Source organism: Lampetra fluviatilis, chromosome 3 (assembly GCF_964198595.1).
Source record: "Lampetra fluviatilis chromosome 3, kcLamFluv1.1, whole genome shotgun sequence".
Taxonomy (NCBI): Eukaryota; Metazoa; Chordata; class Hyperoartia; order Petromyzontiformes; family Petromyzontidae; genus Lampetra; species Lampetra fluviatilis.
The window spans coordinates 18,770,251-18,789,215 of NC_136277.1; the positions used below are offsets into that span (position 1 = coordinate 18,770,251).

The 18,965-nt window shown below is 45.0% G+C and overlaps 1 protein-coding gene across 1 annotated transcript in view; it reads left to right on the top strand.

Annotated features, from left to right (window-relative positions):
* The first annotated feature begins 1,599 nt into the window (after nt 1–1,599).
* IGDCC3 (immunoglobulin superfamily DCC subclass member 3) overlaps nt 1,600–18,965 on the top strand; it is a 64,155-nt gene continuing 46,789 nt past the window's right edge. Inside the window, exons 1-2 of the mRNA XM_078884439.1 lie at nt 1,600–2,356; nt 7,829–8,197. Coding sequence (XP_078740565.1) covers nt 2,293–2,356; nt 7,829–8,197 — 433 coding nt within the window. The 5' untranslated portion in view covers nt 1,600–2,292. The remainder of the gene's footprint in view (nt 2,357–7,828; nt 8,198–18,965) is intronic.

Consider the following 18,965-nt stretch of genomic DNA (forward strand, 5'->3'; position numbering starts at 1 on the left):
ATCTTGACAATGGGCAAACGGGCAGGACAAAAACATCGATTTTGAAACTGAAACGCGGCCCGGAATCGCGTGCCACAATCCATCAAGCAGCCGGGAGGAGGCAGACAGGCGACGATTGGTCACACCCCTGTACAAAAATAACAAAAAAAACAGTTACTCAACGCGTTCGTCAATAGGCGACGTTTCGGGCAACAATTCTGCTCCTAGTAAGAAGGTCCATTCCCCACAATAAGGTCGTTTTTAAACACACCGTTCACCTCTTTCGGACAGTGTTATTGACAAACGTGTTGAGTGGTTGTTATATGTGCTCGTGCACCAATTCACCGCTGAGAATTAACGCAGGGTCACACACAGGTTGTTTGTGTGTTTTTTTAAACACGTTCAATGGGTCAGCGTCATTCGCGGGACCCAGAAGACGACGAGGATGATGATGAGCGCGGCGAGACCTCGTCACGAATCTCGCACAGCGCCGAGACGGCCGCGGCAGGAGCAGAGGCAGAGAGAGTCGCAGCTGCTCCCCCCCCTCCCCCCCACGGTCTATCCTACTCGGCGTTACGCCGCGGTCACCACGTCACCACGTGCTGCTGCTGCTGCCGCTGCGAAAAAAAGCGCACTCACTCACTCAGCGAGGAGGCGCGTCGCACACACACACGTGCGCACACACACACATACACACGTGCGCACACACACACATACACACGCACACGTGCGCACACACACACATACACACGTGCGCACACACACACATACACACGCACACGTGCGCACACACACACATACACACGCACACACACATGCGCATATACACACATACACACGCACAAGCACACGCGCACGCACACACGCGCGCACAGACACACACGCACACACAGGCACCCACGCACACGCAGTGGGGTGATGGGGTCGTGGTGGTGGAGTGTTGTGCCGGGGTGACACTGCTCACGCACACGGGGGGGGGGGGGTACTATAGCGGCGGTGGTTTTGGATTGTGGTGGGGGGAGGGATGTTTGGATTCGTGTGCCTTAGGGGGGGGGGCGGCAGCGGTAGCGTGTGGTCGGTGTGTGTGTGGGGGGGGTTAGGAGCGCGCAGCGCGAAGAGTGAAAAGACACCACCGCTCTCGCACGCACGGGGCAAAGCAGTCGTGGTTGGTGGGGGTGGTGGGGGTGGTGGTGTTGTGTGCGCGTGTGCGTGGCGGGGAGGAGGAGGAGGCGGGCGGGCGGGCGGGCGGGCGGGGTCAACCCCGAGAGTGCAAAGGCACCACTGCTCGCGCACGCAAGCACGCACGCCCCGGGGTGTGGGTGGTGGTGGGTGTGGGTGTGTGGGGGTGTGAGTGGGGCGTTGCGTTGCGTGAGCACCGGGGGGACAAGGGATTGGGGGTGGGGGGTGAAAAGACGGGGCGCTCGCACGCACGCACGGGGGGAGAGAGGGGGGGTTAGTGGCGGTGGGGGGGGGGTTGAGTGCGTGAGCGTTGGGGGCAAGGAGAGTCAGGGGGGTTGGTGGTGGTGGGGCAGTGTTAGGGTTGGAAGACGGCGCTCGCTCGCACGCACGCGGGGGGTGTGTAGAGAGGAGGGGGGGTGGTGGAGGCAGCGAAGGGGTTCTGTGTGTGCGTTAGGGGGGTAGGGGTGGGGTGGGCAGTGTTTGGGGAGGGTGAAAAGACACGGCTTGCGCCTGGGCGCTCGCCTCCGCCAGCGCACCGAGCGAGGCGCGCTCTCACTTTCACGCGGCGCTCGCACTTTTAGCCGGGCGGCGTTGTGCGCGCAAGGGCAGTGGCAGCGGCGATTCCACGGGGGCGCATCGTGTCTCCCCCCCCCCACCACCACCGCCACTACCATCGTTATCACCAGCAGCGCACCACCGACTGCTCACAAGCACCGGCAACCGCCAGCACGAACTCCTCCACCCCCGTCCCCTATACCTCCTGCACGCCTCTTCCCCGCCCGGCGTTAGGGGAGCCGGGAAGACGCCGCGATGACGGCGCGCGCCGCGCTCCGCGGGACAAAAGCCGCGCGCGCCGTGCGGGGAGATGCGCAAAGATGGCGCGAGCGCGATTGACCCCTCGGACCGAGCCCGGCTCTCGGCACCGCTGTCGCTGCTACTGCTGCTACTGCTGGTGGTGACGGTGGTGACGGTGGTGGTGGTGGTGACTCCCGCGGGCTCTTCTCGTGGGAGCGGAGAGGGCTCCAACCTCTACGAGCGTCGCCTTCGCCGTCCCGTTGCTGCTTTTTTGGGTGTTGTTGTTGTTGGTCTAAACTGCTTTTTTTTTGTTGCTCATTATTTTCGCTTCGCTTTCTCATGGCCGTCTCCGACAACTACCTCAGCCTCTGGGCGCCGGCGATGCTGCTCACGCTTCTGGCCGGTGAGTGAACGGTGGCGAGCGAGAGGAGAGAGAGAGAGGAGAGAGTGGAGAGCGCGCGGAGTGGAATCCCACTCCGTGCGCTCTCAGATGGATGGATGTGCCGACAAGCGGAGCGCTCTTGAGTGCCCGCGAGAAGAGCAACCCCCGCGCGCTCTGCAATGGGCAGCGAAAAGTTGTGAAGCCGCGGAATCCCTTCCCCCCCCACCACCACCACTACTCCCTTCCTTCGATTCCTCTCTGCGGAGTTTACCCGTGCCTAGCCTGCTCGGTGAACTTTGTAGCCCAAGAGTGGTGATGATGATGATGATGCGCGCTCATCATCATTACCATCGATGTATATTCTCACCAAATTCCGTGGATCGAAAATGTGTCACAATCGCGCCATACGCAGTAAGGTAAACAAACGTTTCAAGGAGCACGTGGCACAATTCCCAACTCTTGTTTTAGACCGCTACGGGTAGTGTGAGTTGCTTCAAACTATGCGTGCATTGGCGTCACTGCGAAATTACGGTTCACGGATGGATATTCTTTGCGAATCGGTGGTGGAGCGGGACAAATTCCATGGCGTTTTGGTTTTGGGATCTCAACACGATTTATAAGCTCGGATCTTAGGCTCTTCTTGGATTGGGATCCAGTCGACTGGAGCTTCATGGCCCCACGTAAGTCCACCGGTGGTAATGTTCGCCTCGATCGTGCAAGGTACTCACCCTAGGTCTACTCAGCCAAAAAAAGGGTACGTTGTGCGGAATATCAGTATGTTTTCGTATATCTCCATGGATTACACGTGGTAGCGTGCACCTTCTGCGGTGATGCTCTTAGTTAGATGACTATGAGGTTTGTTCCCGCGGATTTTCATCTAAAAGAGAGAACGTTGGTACATGTGTTCGATAAGAGTGTGGGGACGGGAGGTAAGGTGCGTGGAGGATTTCGTGTATGGAATCTGGTCAGCGTGGACAGAAGACAGAAACTTTATAACCAATTGAGGAGGCTCATGTGAGGGGGGCTACAAGTCACCTAAGGTGGACCCGCGTTACTAAAGTAAATAGCAAAGCAGGTACACAGCTAAACAGCGCACAGAGTGACGTTGGCAATCGCATACGAATGAGAGTTCATTATGAAGCATTAGAAACAATTAGAACTTAACATTGTAAACAAACACAAAGCTTTTGACAGTGAAATAGTAACACGTTTGTGCAATAAACCATGTAGAATATGTAACTGGCACACGCTAGTCTGCTGGGTGCTTCTTAAAGCATGCTTTAAGGATTTTAAAACTTAACATGATTGCCAAACTACTTGTCCAATCCACGGCTGGGGATTTGTTTGACCATACTTCACCACACTGGTCAGTGCGTGCTGGTGAAAGGGATGCCCAAGGACCAGTTCAGATACCACGTGGCGTCCACTCATGTTAACCGTGGCCGGTAGTCAAACTCAGCTGGCCGTGTTTCGTGGTGCGGTGAAACCGTGATATTGTAGCGTATGGGGGAACAATCCTTGTTTTAAGCCCAGTGGCAACAGTCAGGCTGGCGATTGTCCTGTTGTTATAGTTAACAGCTGCTGAACGCAAAGATTGCCAGCTGCATTTACCTACTGCTCACGCTGGTGCTGTTGCCAGCCTTTGCTGCTGTTTTACAGAAAAGTTAAGAGTAGTCGAAGGGGCATTAGCAAACGAAACCAAAGTCATTTGCTGAATTAGGAGTTAGCATGTTAAAGCTGTCTTGGTTTAATAATAGTAGAGCATGTGTTCACGTGTGCAATTCAGGATGCAAATTCACGTTTCAAACACTCATCTCCCTAACGCGAGAGGAGCTGAAGAGTAGATGAGTTAAAGAGCAAAGTGAGGCACGCACGGAGTTGGGTTAAAAAAAACGTGGAAGAAGTTGAGCACAGCACGTGTTCACTGTGCAAGGCCATTCCCGTCACGACTGCCTCTGCTTGCCAAGCTCACGCTTACAGGGAGGGGGGGGGGAGCTTTGTCAGGACCCTTTCAGGGTCTTAACACAAAACACTACAGTACCGCCACATAACAAAAAAAACACCCTACCATCAAAACCCGCTTTAGCGCACATTAACGCAAACGCGCAGGGGTTTAATTGGCAGCGTATTTCTCCGCGAAAACCGACTTTGCGGTTTTTGCTTTTTTTTTCGCGAGTGCCGCGCGCGACTCGCCACGTCTTTGTTGCTCGTCCGCTCCGGTCTCGGGCGGTGAAAAGGCATTTGTGGCGATTCCCTGCTCGGGCAGGACAAAGCGTGGGTTTTGACCGGGAGAGTGATACATGGCTTTAGCAGCACGGCCGCTCACGCGACGCCTCCACCCACCCACCGACCTCCTCCTCCTCTTTATTGCGTTCTGCTGCACATGCAGCCCGGCCGCGGCAACGCGTTTGGAAGTGGCCACGTATTGATTGGTAGCGTTAGGTTTATTGCCGTGTTTTTCATTACTGTTTATGGGCAGATTTGAAACATAATATCCCACTGGCCGCAACGAAAGGACGATGTGGGCTTAATTAAAAGCTGAATGGACGAGACTCCGCTGCGCGTGGTGGTTTTGCTTTTCCATAGGTGAACCAGAATCTTGCTTGAGAGCCCTTTACGACTTCAAGTTCCATTTATTTGGTTAAGGGACACCTGAATAGAATGTTGAAAGAACATTGCACTGTTGTCAGTCATGTTGCACGCGAAGGGTAAATTTAAGATTACATTGCAAATTGTAGTATGATAGGTAAAATATGAATGTGAGAGCCCATTGAGATCACACATTATTTTCAAAAGAGACCTGGGGTTACTGAAGTAAATACAAATGCAGATACTGCATGTCTCAAAAAAACCTTTGAATAAGTGCTAAACTATGAAAATTATAGAGGTACATTTTAAATTACAGGGCATATCAGCCAAATATTTGATGGGAAAATATTAACTCAAATTCTGGAAAATACAAGATACAAACCAGATTAGGCAGATGGCAATAATGTGGTGCTGTGGCAGAACTCTTAACTCACAATCCGAAGGTCTGAATTTAAATCGTGGTCGAGGGTCAGCTCAATCCATCATTCATCCCGGCCTCTTGGGTCAATAAAGGAAGTCCTGCTTCGTGGGAAGTCAACTGTGATTGTCCTATGGCTAGGATGTGAGCATAATTTCTGTCACAATCTCCAACGGAGGTGAGCAAATCCCAATGCCCGTTTGATTATAGAAATACTTTTCATAAATTGGTTACCAGCTGTTGGTCGTCTACTGTAGTTGTAAATGTACTAAGCAATAGTAGTCGGTGTGTTTTTAGTTGAAAATCACTTTGGTAAATAACTAAACAAGCCTTTTGGTGACCGTGTGGAAAGTATCAATGACCAAAAGCAAACTGCTTCCGATTTACGTTTAGTCCTGGTTTCCCGTATGCAGTTTATATATTTAAGTGATAACCTGAACTAATGCTTACCTGCCCGTATATTGACATGAAGTTGTTGGTTAGACAATGCGTTTATAATGGAATTGCAGCTAATTTTCCTCATTTTGCCAAGCAAATTTGGAAATTTGAAATATAAAAAAAACAGTTCCAAGTGAGTCGATAGGATTTCACGTGCAAATGGAATGGATGAATCCATATTTGAATAATACCTGATGAATAACAAGCCAAGACTGAGTACTGATTGAAACCTAATTTCTCGATTGAAAACTCGTTCTCGATTGAAAAGAATGTCTTTAGAACTGCGTTTTTGTGTTTAGTTTGTTGTCCTTCCCCCGCACCTCCGATTTGCACAGTTGGCTACGTACAGTGCAAAAGAAGTTCAACATGCATGCATACATACTGCATGCTGTCTGTCATGAGGCTGTTGTGACAGCAGACCCTTCAGTGGGTGGGTCCCTGGTGGCCCAGCAGCCTGGCCGTGAGATGCCACACACCGCCTCGTGCTTGACGCTCTTCCTGATGGGGCGAGCGTACATTTTATTGGCTGTTTTACAAGATGCGTGTTTGTGTTTTCATGCTTGTAACCACAAATGAAGTATGTTGTAACTCTGAACAGAATCTGATTGGGCGAGCCTGAGACTGCTTTTATTTAATACACTTGAGTTCGTAGGGACTATGGGGAGTCGCAGTTCCTCTTTGAAATGAGCTCTTGTCTGCATGCATTTAATGGCACGATTTGTGTTGTTGCATTGGTCTTAGGATAGCTTCTAAACATGTTTTACATTGGTCTTAGGATAGCTTCTAAATATGTTTTTACAGTTTAAGGACAAACCACAGTTAAGCATTATTTAAAACACTTATTTTGATTCAGACATATTTCCAGATATGTACACAATGCTACTAGTTCACTGACGTGCACTAGCATATATTTCAGAAAGACTTATTTCATGGCATTTCCCAATGCACTTAACATTGCATTCCTCGCCATGAAATGCGCATCGACACTCTTTCCCAGTTCCATAATAATGGTGGGGGTATTACATTTTACATCACGCATTTCCAGTTTGAGGGCAGAGGAGTGTTTCCTGTGGGCAGTGTTGTTTAGCACGTGTTTAGCATCAATGTAGGATTACATGTGGCCCCACCTTCCTCCCCACTGCTTCCTTCTCTGATCGCTTTAAGGGTTTTATCGCCCAGATGCGGCTAGTAGCTTCCACCAGGGAGCGGCCAGACTGTTTTTACAGCAGGAAGTAGTTACAGCAAGCCCATTCACAGTCGGCTGTCTCCCAAACCACCGATGGCTCGTGTCGACAAATCGAGCCACAGTCCGCTGCACACCTCCAGCGCACAATAACGTGCAGCTTATCCACCCAGCTCACAGGGCCTCATTTCCTGCTCTTTGTCCTTGCGCAAGGAGGCCTGCCCTGGGAGAAGCTGTGGCCATAAACAAAAAAAGAAGTTGCATAGTTCACTCTGAGCCACCTCTGTTCCTTACCCCTAAAGAGGTCTCTGTGATCACTGTGTCATGGAAAGCTATTAGTCCATCACGTGGCTTGCAAAAGCGTGCAGGCATGAGGTTCAATAAACTTCTGCAGCGCCACGCCAGTGTTTATATTTACCAAACGGTCAGAGCCTTTGATCTGCACTGCTGAAAGGTATTCTAATGCAACACTTTCACAAGCAACGAAATGTCACCGATGAGAAGAGTCACGTAGTTTAATAAAAGTGTAACGATGCATGTATTAATCAGTTAATATTAGTGTTTTTTAACTCATGACACCTGCATCTGACCACGTGTGGAAGATTCAACGTGTGTATTATATGTGTGTGTTAGGTAATTGGGCTCACTTTACTCATTCAGCCACTAGAGGACGCTGCATTGATTACAGTGCAAAAAAAAATTCGGCTCTTGAATGGAATCACAACCTTGAATTGGTGGTGGGGGAGTGTGGCAGCAACTTGTTGTACCTCTATAATGTAACCATTGTTTTATGCCACGATAAAAATTGCATGTGGAAAATCTGACTCTCTTGAATGTGTGACGTGCACCACCACCACCACCGCAGGGCCCTGCGCTCCAAGCGAACTCGCCTTCCTCGAGGAGCCCCAGGACACAGTGGGCGTGCGGGGGCAGCCGCTGGCGCTGAGCTGCCGTGCTGAGGGCGTGCGGCCCATCGCCGTGAGCTGGCGGCGAGATGGCGTGGCTCTCGACCTGGCCACGGACGGCGACGCGAGCAGCGGTCCCACGGCGGCGCCCCCCGCCGCATCTGCTACCCCCGCCACGCACGCCCTCCTTCCCAACGGCTCGCTGTACATCCCCTCGTTCCGCCGGAGCGCCGGTGGCCGCGAGGGGTCGGACGAGGGCGAGTACGATTGCACGGCCCAGAATCGCTTCGGCCTGCTGCTGAGCCGCCGTGCCCGTGTGCTGGCCTCAAGTGAGTAACAATGTTGTGCTGAAGGGTCTAGGAGGTCAGGAGGTCATCGTGGCCAATGCCGTCGACACCACCACACCTTGCCATCGATTATTTTGTTCTCCTGCATTCATCAAGTCTCGACGACGAATTTGGAAATCACCCACAACTGAATATTAAATAATTGTCCTTAAGATGGGGGAAAAGCACCACAGGGCATTTTAAGATAGTGGTCCTGCGTCAGCTGTATTTAAATGATGCTCTTTTGTTACTTTAGGGTGTAAACAACTTTCTAACAGGAGATGCCAACGCACTTGTCTTGCATTGGCGGCATCATAACCGTATGCTGGTGCGTGCCAATGTTGTGGTGAGAAGTTCAGGAGGTCAAGAGGTCATCGTGGCTAATGCCGTCGCCATGATCATACCTTGCCATCTATTCTTTCGTACTCCTAGATCCAACAAATCCCAACTTCATATTTCTAAATCACTACCAACTAAAACTTATATCATTTTCCCTAAGAGATGATTAAGTTCAACTACTTTGCTAGCAGAGTACTAATGTAGCTCTCAATTAGCTCGCAAAGTGACCAACCAATACGTTACATTTTAACTAATCACTTAACTTGTATACTTTAAAGGTACATTACATTTCTGAATTTTTTCATGTTTATCAGCCGCAACTGTAGTTATAGTGTTAATATAAACTCTCACATCTCGAGTATAAATGTTAACCACCACATTCAACCCCAGGTTCTTTCTCTAGCTGCCATCCTCCAAATCCCTCACACATCAGCAGCATGACCATTCAAAACCAGATCTAATTTGAGAGCATGTGTCATCGAATGGCATCAAAAAGGGTTGTTTCAATAGGCTAAAACGTTTCATTTTCAATCAGCATAACACCTGATCGCTATCACCGCATTGCCGAAGCCATTCCATTTGAAATCCCGAGCGCTGTCCTAATACACCATAGTTAACGCTGTAACATGTCACACACTGCAGTGAAATTGAATTTAACTACATTTAACGTTAAAATCTGCAGTTGCATGATGGAGTCGCTTAAAGGTTCGATTATAGCCTGCCGTGTAATGCTCGACTATTCGAGAAAAAAGGTAAGTGATTTTAAGTAATTGTTTGTGATGTGAATTTGGTTTGACTCTCACAGATCAATCTTTACTGCTCTTTTATGCAGTGTTCAAAACACAGTACATTCATTTGATTAACCAAACACATTTATCAGGTCAGTTTTTCCTAAGCAAGACGGCATGTATCTCAGAAACCTTTCATAGATGATACTCGAGCATCTCATCATCTCAGGACAAGATTTAGCATTTTTCACATGACAGTTTATTGTGTAAGTCAATCCCTTATGGGCTTTACAGCGCTGTTGAACACTTTGGGTGAATTTGCTCAGTTATAGTTTTTCAACTACGGGACAACACATCACCAACCATTGTCGGTAAGACATCTTATGTGGTAGGCCCTCTCACAATATTTGGCTCCACCAAGACACAGTGGCCAAAACATCATCATCATCATCATAAACCGTGATCTATCCACTGCTAGATGAAGAATTCCCCAAGCTCCTGTCATCTCTCCCGGTCATGCATAATCCATCTACTTGACTTGATAACTGTCTCTGTGATGGATGTATCCTTGGGTGTTTTCTCTCCGTTGGATGCCAAATTGCCGTTAGTCTCGACTACCGACTGTCATCCCTCACAGCGTCATGTCCTGCCCAAGCCCACGTATTTTTATTCAGTCAACTTGCGTATTATATTCTCCAGTCCTCTTTATGTCTCTGAGTAGAGATACAAGCATGCACCTATCCACGGTTTCCACACCACTTTTCAGAGTTCCCTTCTCTTTGTTAATGTCTGTGTGTCTGATCCGAGTCATGGCAGATACACGTACACTGGCTAAACACTCTCTTCTTGCTTGAGGGACATTGATGCTCTGCTTTTCTTTGTTAAGTTCCGTTTTTGAAAAGCACTCCGACTTGCTCTCATCCGTCCTATTATTTGATTACAATATTTTGATCCTGGTCCACCTTCAACAGCTAACCTGAGTATATGTTATCACGTGTGTTTTACAGTTGTGTCTCTCCCCAATAGTTTATTCCCTCCAACAGTTATCTTCAATCGCCATGTGATTTATGTCATACCGATTACATGGTGGCAGCTTGTGGGGGGGGGGGGTGGCTTCATCCATCAGTGGATTGATCATGGCTGATTATTACCAAGTACAGTATTCTTATTAGCTGCAGTGATTGGCTGTGTTTTTTTGACAATTTTTTTAATTAATTTCTTACGGATCAAATAGACCAATTTTTCTCCATTGACACGTGAGGAAGAATTTCACTTGCTACTGCCATCGGAGCAGTAAGTGATTTACATCATTCGCACGGTGCCTCAGCATGCCAGCACAGCAATTCTGACATTTGAGGCCAGGCTGTAGTAGCTTTGATTCTCTAATCACACGGGTGTGCATGACTACACACCGTCACCTAAATGTTCAGCAGTGGCCAGGGCCATTGAGATGCCACAGAATTTGGCATGTCTCTGCTAGGGTAATAAACATGTCAACCGACTGCTCTTTATGCCCATGAGAAGGGTGGAATGCAGTTCTATAGGAGGCTGTAAAAGTCACTTTGTTACACATCAGCAGAACCATGAGAAATATGTGCACACAAAGGGTTTACAAAATATTTTATATTTTGAGTGTGAAACAGATTCCAAAGCAAACATGTTTTTGATGGACACTAATAAGGATGTTTCATTTTATTTTATTAACGTTTTCAAGATGACAATTTTTGTTGACTGCTTATGACCAATGACCCCATCAGGAACAGGCATGTATTTCAAATGGCATACTGTGCATCAGTTAAGGTAATACAATACTTCAAAAGATTAGATGGTAATAAGTTAAAAAGAAAACAACTCCTGTGCAATTACGGTACAGAATGTGAGCTGGCTGTTAGTTTAAATTGTAGGTTTATCTTAGCGACCATCAGCTTGCATCAGCGTGTGCTGTGGTTATAAGGGGAGCGTGATTGGTGCTTTGCGATCCGCACACTGTCGGCTATGTGACCTTGCTGATGCTTTTCCGGTGGTTTAGACTATTTCCTATTCGGTGGATCACTTTACAAACTCGAGTGCCTCATGTCTTAAAAGTCAACAGCATGGGTCCTTGTTAATTGTTTGGCTGTTTAAGAAGTCGTAGTTAGAGTTGGATCATGGGATGTTTATTCCTCTCTGCAGTAGTGTGTCTGTTCGTGAGAGTGCAAGGCTAAGCTCCCAATAACAGTCACCTGGTTACCGATCACTGCATGTGTACAAATCGTGCAACTGTATCTTTAAAATGATTTGCAAGCTTTGTAATGCGTTGTAATTATGTATGCGTTGTTAAACCATTCACCAAGTATACATGAGTCGTTGGGCCACCGTTGCTCCAACATGCCAACATTGGCGCAATGTTGCATGTTTACTGGGCAGTAACGCACGTAATTACGCGCGTTATAATCAGACATGTTAAACTACTTCTTAAAGGGAGATAAACGACTGACCACTATTCTATAAATGTAGAAATACTGTCGTGAAATTGCAACGCCATATACATTCAATAATTAGTGATCGTCAATGAATCATGCAAACCTTTTTTTCTGTGGCCGAAACTACAAGAGCACTACTTCAAACATTCTGTTCTGACATAAAAAACAAAAAATCCTCTGTCCAGATGGGAACCTCATGTTCAAGTTCAGAGACACGACATCAATGGGGAAGCTTGTTTTCTTCTGTCATAGTAGTAATATTACTGGTGAATGACCTGACCCTCTCTTCACCACTCCCATCTGCCTGCTGTTTTTATCTTGGAGTGAATCCAATGTTTTGTGCTCTTTAGCGTCCGATAATTTGGAGTAGAAGTTTTGGCAGAATGCAGCACACATCTGCTAACCACCTTCCTTCTGAACCTGTGACTGACTGCTTAGCAATCATCGATTGTGTTATCACGCAGCTGTGGGGCCCAATGCAGTTTAAGGCTCTAGAGAATAGAAAACAAATCTAATATAAAACAGTCATTACAGATTTTCACAGTCGATGAAATGTTAAAGGTAATAATTTTACATGGTATTGTATGGAAAATTCCTTTTCATGACTTACAAAGCCACATTGGACTGAAAGGATAATTGCTAACGTGTTTCTTTCTCGACTGAAACGAATACAAAGGTAGGCGGTGCAGGGGTTAGCAGTGCACTGCATTGTGAACTCAGTCACCTGAGTTTCATTCTTGTACACGGTTAACATCGGTGGCGAGTGATATCTGCCTACTGCTGCGCTCCCCACTTAACCAACCCATCTAGTAAAGCATGGTGTTGTTAGGCTTGCATCTAGCAGTGGATTGACAACATACTGTCATTTACTGTTTATTAATACTGTACAGGTATAACTATAATACTTGGTTGTAAAATATCTCCCATCACTGTAAATCTTGTTCTATGTTATTGCATATCCATCGTGACTTTGCAGTATATGGATGTTCAAGGAACTACACTTTGTTTGCAAAGACGATGTGTACAACCAATGTTAACGGTGTTATGATAACTTTAGCAAGTGCTGTACAGGGGAACATTCTTGGGATACTGTGCAGATAATTTTCATCGATCCATTCATCTTTCTACTGCCATGGTGTTCAATCTGTTCTTCTCCTTGTAGGATTTATGAGTTCTGACAGTTGGCTTAACATTTGGCAGGAATTCACATTGCTTTGTCATCAGGCAGAGGTTGGAGAAGACATCATTGTTTGCAGGCCCAGACGGCCACTGAATCGGAGGTGATACAACGTGCGTTTGTAACAAAAATATCCCTAGTGATTTCATTTGCTGTCAGATTTTAGTTTTACATCATATTCTTACATTGTCGTTTTTTTATGTTTTATTGAACGTTAAAATTCAAGCGTATTCACAAGTGGTAATAGTGTAGCATTTACTCAATGATGTATAAACTATATAGTTTTAACATTTCTTCTCCAGTAACTTAACATGTGTTAATAGACATATGGGGGCATTAGGAAAGCAGTTAAACATGACATTAATTATATTTAATGCTGAATTCCATAACTGGCAGCATTTGTAATACTGCATTATAATCTGCTTCAGGGCATTGTACAATTTGCGTAGAAAATAAACCCAAATTTCCATGATCCCATTTTCATATTAGTGTCGTCTGAATACCATAATTGGCTATGTTTCTCAAATCATCAATGGCAAGTTATGTTTCACAACGATTGGACACACATATACACACGTGTGTGTCACATATAACAATAGATGTTGCTAAATTCTGACAAATTTTGTTAACAGTTATAAAAAAAGAAACATCAAGTTGCACTTTTACAAGTTTCCACTGCAAATCCTTGTGGGTATGCTTGCAATCACAATCCGTTGTTTATATTTCTGCATCTACCCACAATATTCCATGATGCATCTTATATTCTTTAGGGGTTTGTATACGTAGTAATTGATGGTAGCTCTTGTTACCAAAATTGCAGGCGTTTAACTTCACGTTTTACTTGTCAGACATCTTACTTGTGTTGTTTTAGTTGTACTGGAGGATTTAAATTACTGCAATTTGTAAATTGCAGGTGAGTAGGATACATGTCTAGAGATTTCTGAGTTGGCAAAGCCCACACGTGAATGGAAACCCAACGTTTGTCAATGCAGCCTTCACGTATATGGAGTTCTGGCACTTGACCAGGTATTATTTCAAGGAAAAATGTTTTGTTTGCGATGTTAGAAATTAGAAATTACAACTTCCAGTGGTGGAAAGGGAAGGTTGCCGTAAATCTAAATTGTCTTCTTTGCTTGGATGTTGCCGTCTGCGGCTATGAATTCTGGCAGTGGTGGCCATAAATGCTGTTGATTTATTCATAAGATATAAAATGTGTTTTAAAAAGGGCTGTAGACAGAAGCATATAAAATGCATTAAAACATCCCCGCAAACACGTACCGCCTTTCCACATGGGAAAGTTATGTACAAGGTGGAATCAACATCGCAGTATTATATATATTGATTCATCTGCATAAACAGACTTGGTACTGTGTATACAAATACTTATAAAATAATCTCTTTAAATTAAATACGAGCAATTGCCTTTTGACATTTGTATGATTTTCGTGAGTATATTTTGGCAGCCTTAGACAATGTGTTATCACATTTAAAAACATATATTGTGTTGGTTGTACATGCGAACAGTTTCATTTTTTAATGGATCATCAAAAAATATAACACCTATCAAGTATAATTAAATGGTCACATGTAATGTTTTAGGTTACATGTACGATTGGGAGCCAGCATTTTCACAGAATTCAATCGGTCAAGGCGGGGAGCATATATATATAACGGGACATATAAGTGTAGTATAACACTTGGATTTGCTACACTGCCCCTTTGCTGTCTACCACGTAGCCCTGCAGCATATAACAACCTTTTAGGTGTGGTGGTCACACACCTATGCACTACTAGGGTTATACCATCCTTATCTTCTGAGATATGATTACGTGATTGTCCGAATTGCAGGTGGTTTCATCGTAAGGGATTTTGTCGTAATTAGCTGGTCACAGTAATACATGTATATAGTTCCTATTTCATTTAAAAAGGGTTCATTAAAATACAATAATTGCATGAGAAGAAAGGAATATCTCGATGATTCAGCCAAATGACCTTTGGGAAATATTGAGGCTTATAATGAGAGTATTTTAAATGTCCCTTTACTCTCAATAGGCATAACGAATCCTGACATTAGTACTTAAAAGGAGTAAGGTTAGCCTTCGAGTAAAAGTCAGAGTGTCTTTTAACAGCAGCCATGGAATGCTGTTCATTTCTGTTGAAGGCCTTTAGCCAGTGGTGGAATTTCCACATTCCCTTTATGGGAGCCAGTATTTTCACAGAATTCAATCAGTGGTGATGGAATTTACAGTACAATATGAATTGTGTTTGAACAAAACAATTATGGAGCTTCGATTGACCCAGCGGATATTTTTTTCATCTTTAAAAGCAGTCATTCAAATGTAAAGTCGTTTTTTAGATTATATTTTTTTAAAGAGTGTATATAGTATATTTTGTGTTAAAAGGTGTAATTTATTCTTTTGAAACTGATTTTTAGACCAAGAAAGCACTTTATTTTCATTCGTCATGAATTTCAGTGAGCAGTTTTGTTTCCGTTTGTAAACAACTTGAGGGAATACGTCTGACAGCATGTCGTATCAAGCAGCACGATAATTCAGTTAGCCAGGGGGATAGATACAGTAAGTACTGTTCTTAAATCATGTGTTTTAATGCACATATACATATTTTTAAAGTCCACCTTTAGAGTCTCCCAGATATTCCTTTGGGGTTCACAAGTATCCGTTTTAGTTATAGCGAATCTCCGTCCCAGCAGCCCTGATCTGCCCTTCTGACCTTTGTGGCCCCTCCCTGGTCATGCAGCATTGCCCTGCCAGTTATTTTAATCCTTCCTTCTAATCCCTGCAGCACAAACGACTTCTCCAGTTACCACAGGCAAGTAATTGGCTGTGAGTTGCGCTTCTGATTCTGTTGCTGCTGCTGCTGCTTTTGCTACTTTCTGCGCCAGGATGGCTGCGACAGAGAACCTCAGGGATCTGATAAACAGGCTCCGAGTCAAGAACTGCTTTTCCTTTTATCGGCATCTAGGATCTTAAGTTTGTCCCACACAGCACTTTACACTCGGTCTCTAATCTTACCTTGGGCCCAAAGTGAAAATGTGTTCTTGAAGAGTATACACCAGCAGTGCTCGACCCCTTTTCAAAGTGTTTATTGATGTAAAAAGAAAGTATTTTTGTTTGTATCAATAATGTTCCGAATGTAGTGAAAGGAAAGCCTTATATATTTTTACTATTTTAAATATTGATTTTATTTACAGTTTTATTCAACCAGTCTTTTTTAGCTTGTAAAATTTCATTCAAGTAACAAATCTCATTGTGGGTATACAGTACTGGATTTGGCTTTAGTTGTATTTATAACGTTAATATCATCGTAAATCGTTTAGAATGTTAATGTAACATTTCCTAAATGATTAATGTGATTTTTACAGCTTAAAACCTACATGTACTGAAGCGTAAATTATCTAGATTTGCATTTTTCATAAAATAAAGGCTTCTAATGTAGAAAATTTTAACACAATTTTATTCTGATATTTACGAGTGAGGTTTAAGTGGCGTTGCATTGCTGAACACGGTGCTCCAAAGCACATTGGCTTAAGTGTGATTCTCTGCGGCTAACACCAGTAAAGAGTGATATCTAAACTCATCCTGGCCACCGCCACTCTTTAACGAGTGTGGCGAAGTATGATTGAACAACACCCATGACGTTCGTAGCAGTGGCTTGATAAAGGGCTGCAAATCACGAATGTTGTATTATCATCATCATCATTATTATTTCTAGATTTGAAGCTTTCGTGACTGCAAGGATTCATATTCTTAGGTTTTTTCGGTAAAGTCACGTAGGTAAAAAAAAAAAAACATGAAAAAGTAAAATAAAATAAAAATCACGACGTTTCGGAGGCAACACAAGCTTCCGTATTCAGGTGGTACCGTTATATAAACGGAGTGGTAGCTACTGCAATCTCTAATTTACTTGATACAGCTGTCGTGGCTGTGACGGTACCACCTGAAGACGGAAGCTTGTGTTGCCTCCGAAACGTCGTGATTTTTATTTTATTTTATTTTACTTTTTAATGTTTTTTACCTACGTGACTTTACCGAAAAAACCTAAGAATATCATTATTATTATTTTGTAGGACAAGCTGGACACTCTGAGCAGAAAGGTGTTGAAAAGCTCAGGCTTCTGAAATTAGCAGGAGAATCATTGGAATTCAACAGTCCCTGCGGTTCTGTTTGTGCAAGCCAGTGCGAGAAGCCTCGGTGTGCCTTTTCTATTGTGAGCATGTGGTCTCATGTTCCTTGTATTTTCTGCAGGCACGTGGTATTTTGTGTCAGTGGACCTGATGTAAAGAGGTGACACAAAATACACTTTATACAACGCAGTTGACAGGTGACATTTGTATCAAAAACTGCTGCCTTAGTGTAAGTGATGTAATGGTTTGTTAGTTTGCAGTGTTAAGTAAAATGGCTGTATGTGTGTTTTTTTTAGAAAGCATTGCCAGTTATACATAATTAAGCGTGACATCTAACAACTCATGGCACCAACATTTCATGTTCTTTGAAAAATAAGTGGTTTCCAGTGCAAATCGGTAAAGGTTAAACAATAATCCCGTGAATTGGAAAGACTTTTCGACTTTTAAATGTATGAAGCGTATTTTTTTTGTCTTTTACGCAGTCTGTGCGCTCCATTGGACTTGAAACAAGGATGTTTCCACTTGAAGTGTCTTGCTTCAGCCACCACCCACTGAGCCACCCGCTGTCCCTGAAATGTTTAAAATGCAAAGAAACCACAACCGTCTCACTCTTAATTGCTTCTTTATTTTTGCGTGATGCACACAGTGCACGACGTGAATTTGTTTCATCTCTCGCTAAATATGATCGTCATCGGAGAAAATATTCACTGGAACGTGTGCAGAATTTTCGCGTCATTGTTGCAACGGAACAAGGGAGAGGGGAGAAAATATGCCCTCTCCGACCAGTCACAGCCCTGCTGGGGAGAGGGAGGGGACAGCCTTCTACGTTATTGATGACTCCCTTTGGAAAGGCGTTAGAAGGTTTGGTGGGGGTGGGAGAGCCTTGGTGTTGGCGTTTCTTTCAGTTCACGCGAGGGCTGTGCACGCTTCAAAAGGTGGCTGGGCAGGCAGGCTGGCTGGATTGTTGTGCAAATTGCCAGAGGGAGCTGCATTTGCTGTCAGGATGTTGGGGCCACGCACAGGGGGGGTGTGACTGGCAGCAATGGCTCTCGTTGTGCTGCGGACGATGTGAAATGAGGCCTTTTTGTTTGTGCTCGGGGATTTAATTTAAGGATATCACACACACAAAAAAATCCCCCATCCCGTTATCTAGCATGGTTGTGATGTTGATGTGAGGCGCTTCATGTATCGGCTGTCATTATTTGATGAAAAACGTCAAGATGTGTTTTTTGTAATACGATAATATTTGTACGATTATAATTATTGACTTGTGTATGCATCTGCATACATTTTTTTAATTCCCCCACTAACGTGTATTGGCTAAATCAGTTTGTGTAATCTGCATGGAAATATTCCGAGTAAATACTTAAAGAGGGAATAACTAACTTGGGGGAGTATAAGGCTTCTGGAAAGTGTCTCCATAAAAACGTTTAAGGAGAGGCAAGTTGGTGAGTGCGCTTGAAGAATTGGGTATTTTTTTGTGTGCCCCTTTTTCGTCCCCCCCAACCCTCTCGCCAACCTCGCCAGGGAGGTCACGGCTGAATGTGAACAAGATTGATGGCTGAGGCTTGGAGAGCTGTGTGGTTTATGGCCTGTGGTCTGGAGGCGAAAGCGCCCTAATCTGGGAGAGGGTGGGACCCGCCTGACCGGCTTGGTTGGCCTGACCCTCAGGGTCATCCCCCCTCCCCCGACCTCCCCACAGAGCTCCTCAGGCTTTTAACATCCTGTTTGCTGCCCCGCTAAAGAGAGCGAGCAAAACAAAAATGAGCAGAGAACCTTAGAGGCCAAAGGGAAAAAAGTATAGCTTCCAGGCTTCTCTTATCACATGATTGGGCATCACAAGATATTTGGCATTCACCAAGGACTGACGCATGCCTCATTTGCCAACTCGGACATCAGATAAGGTTGGAGTGCAATAGTC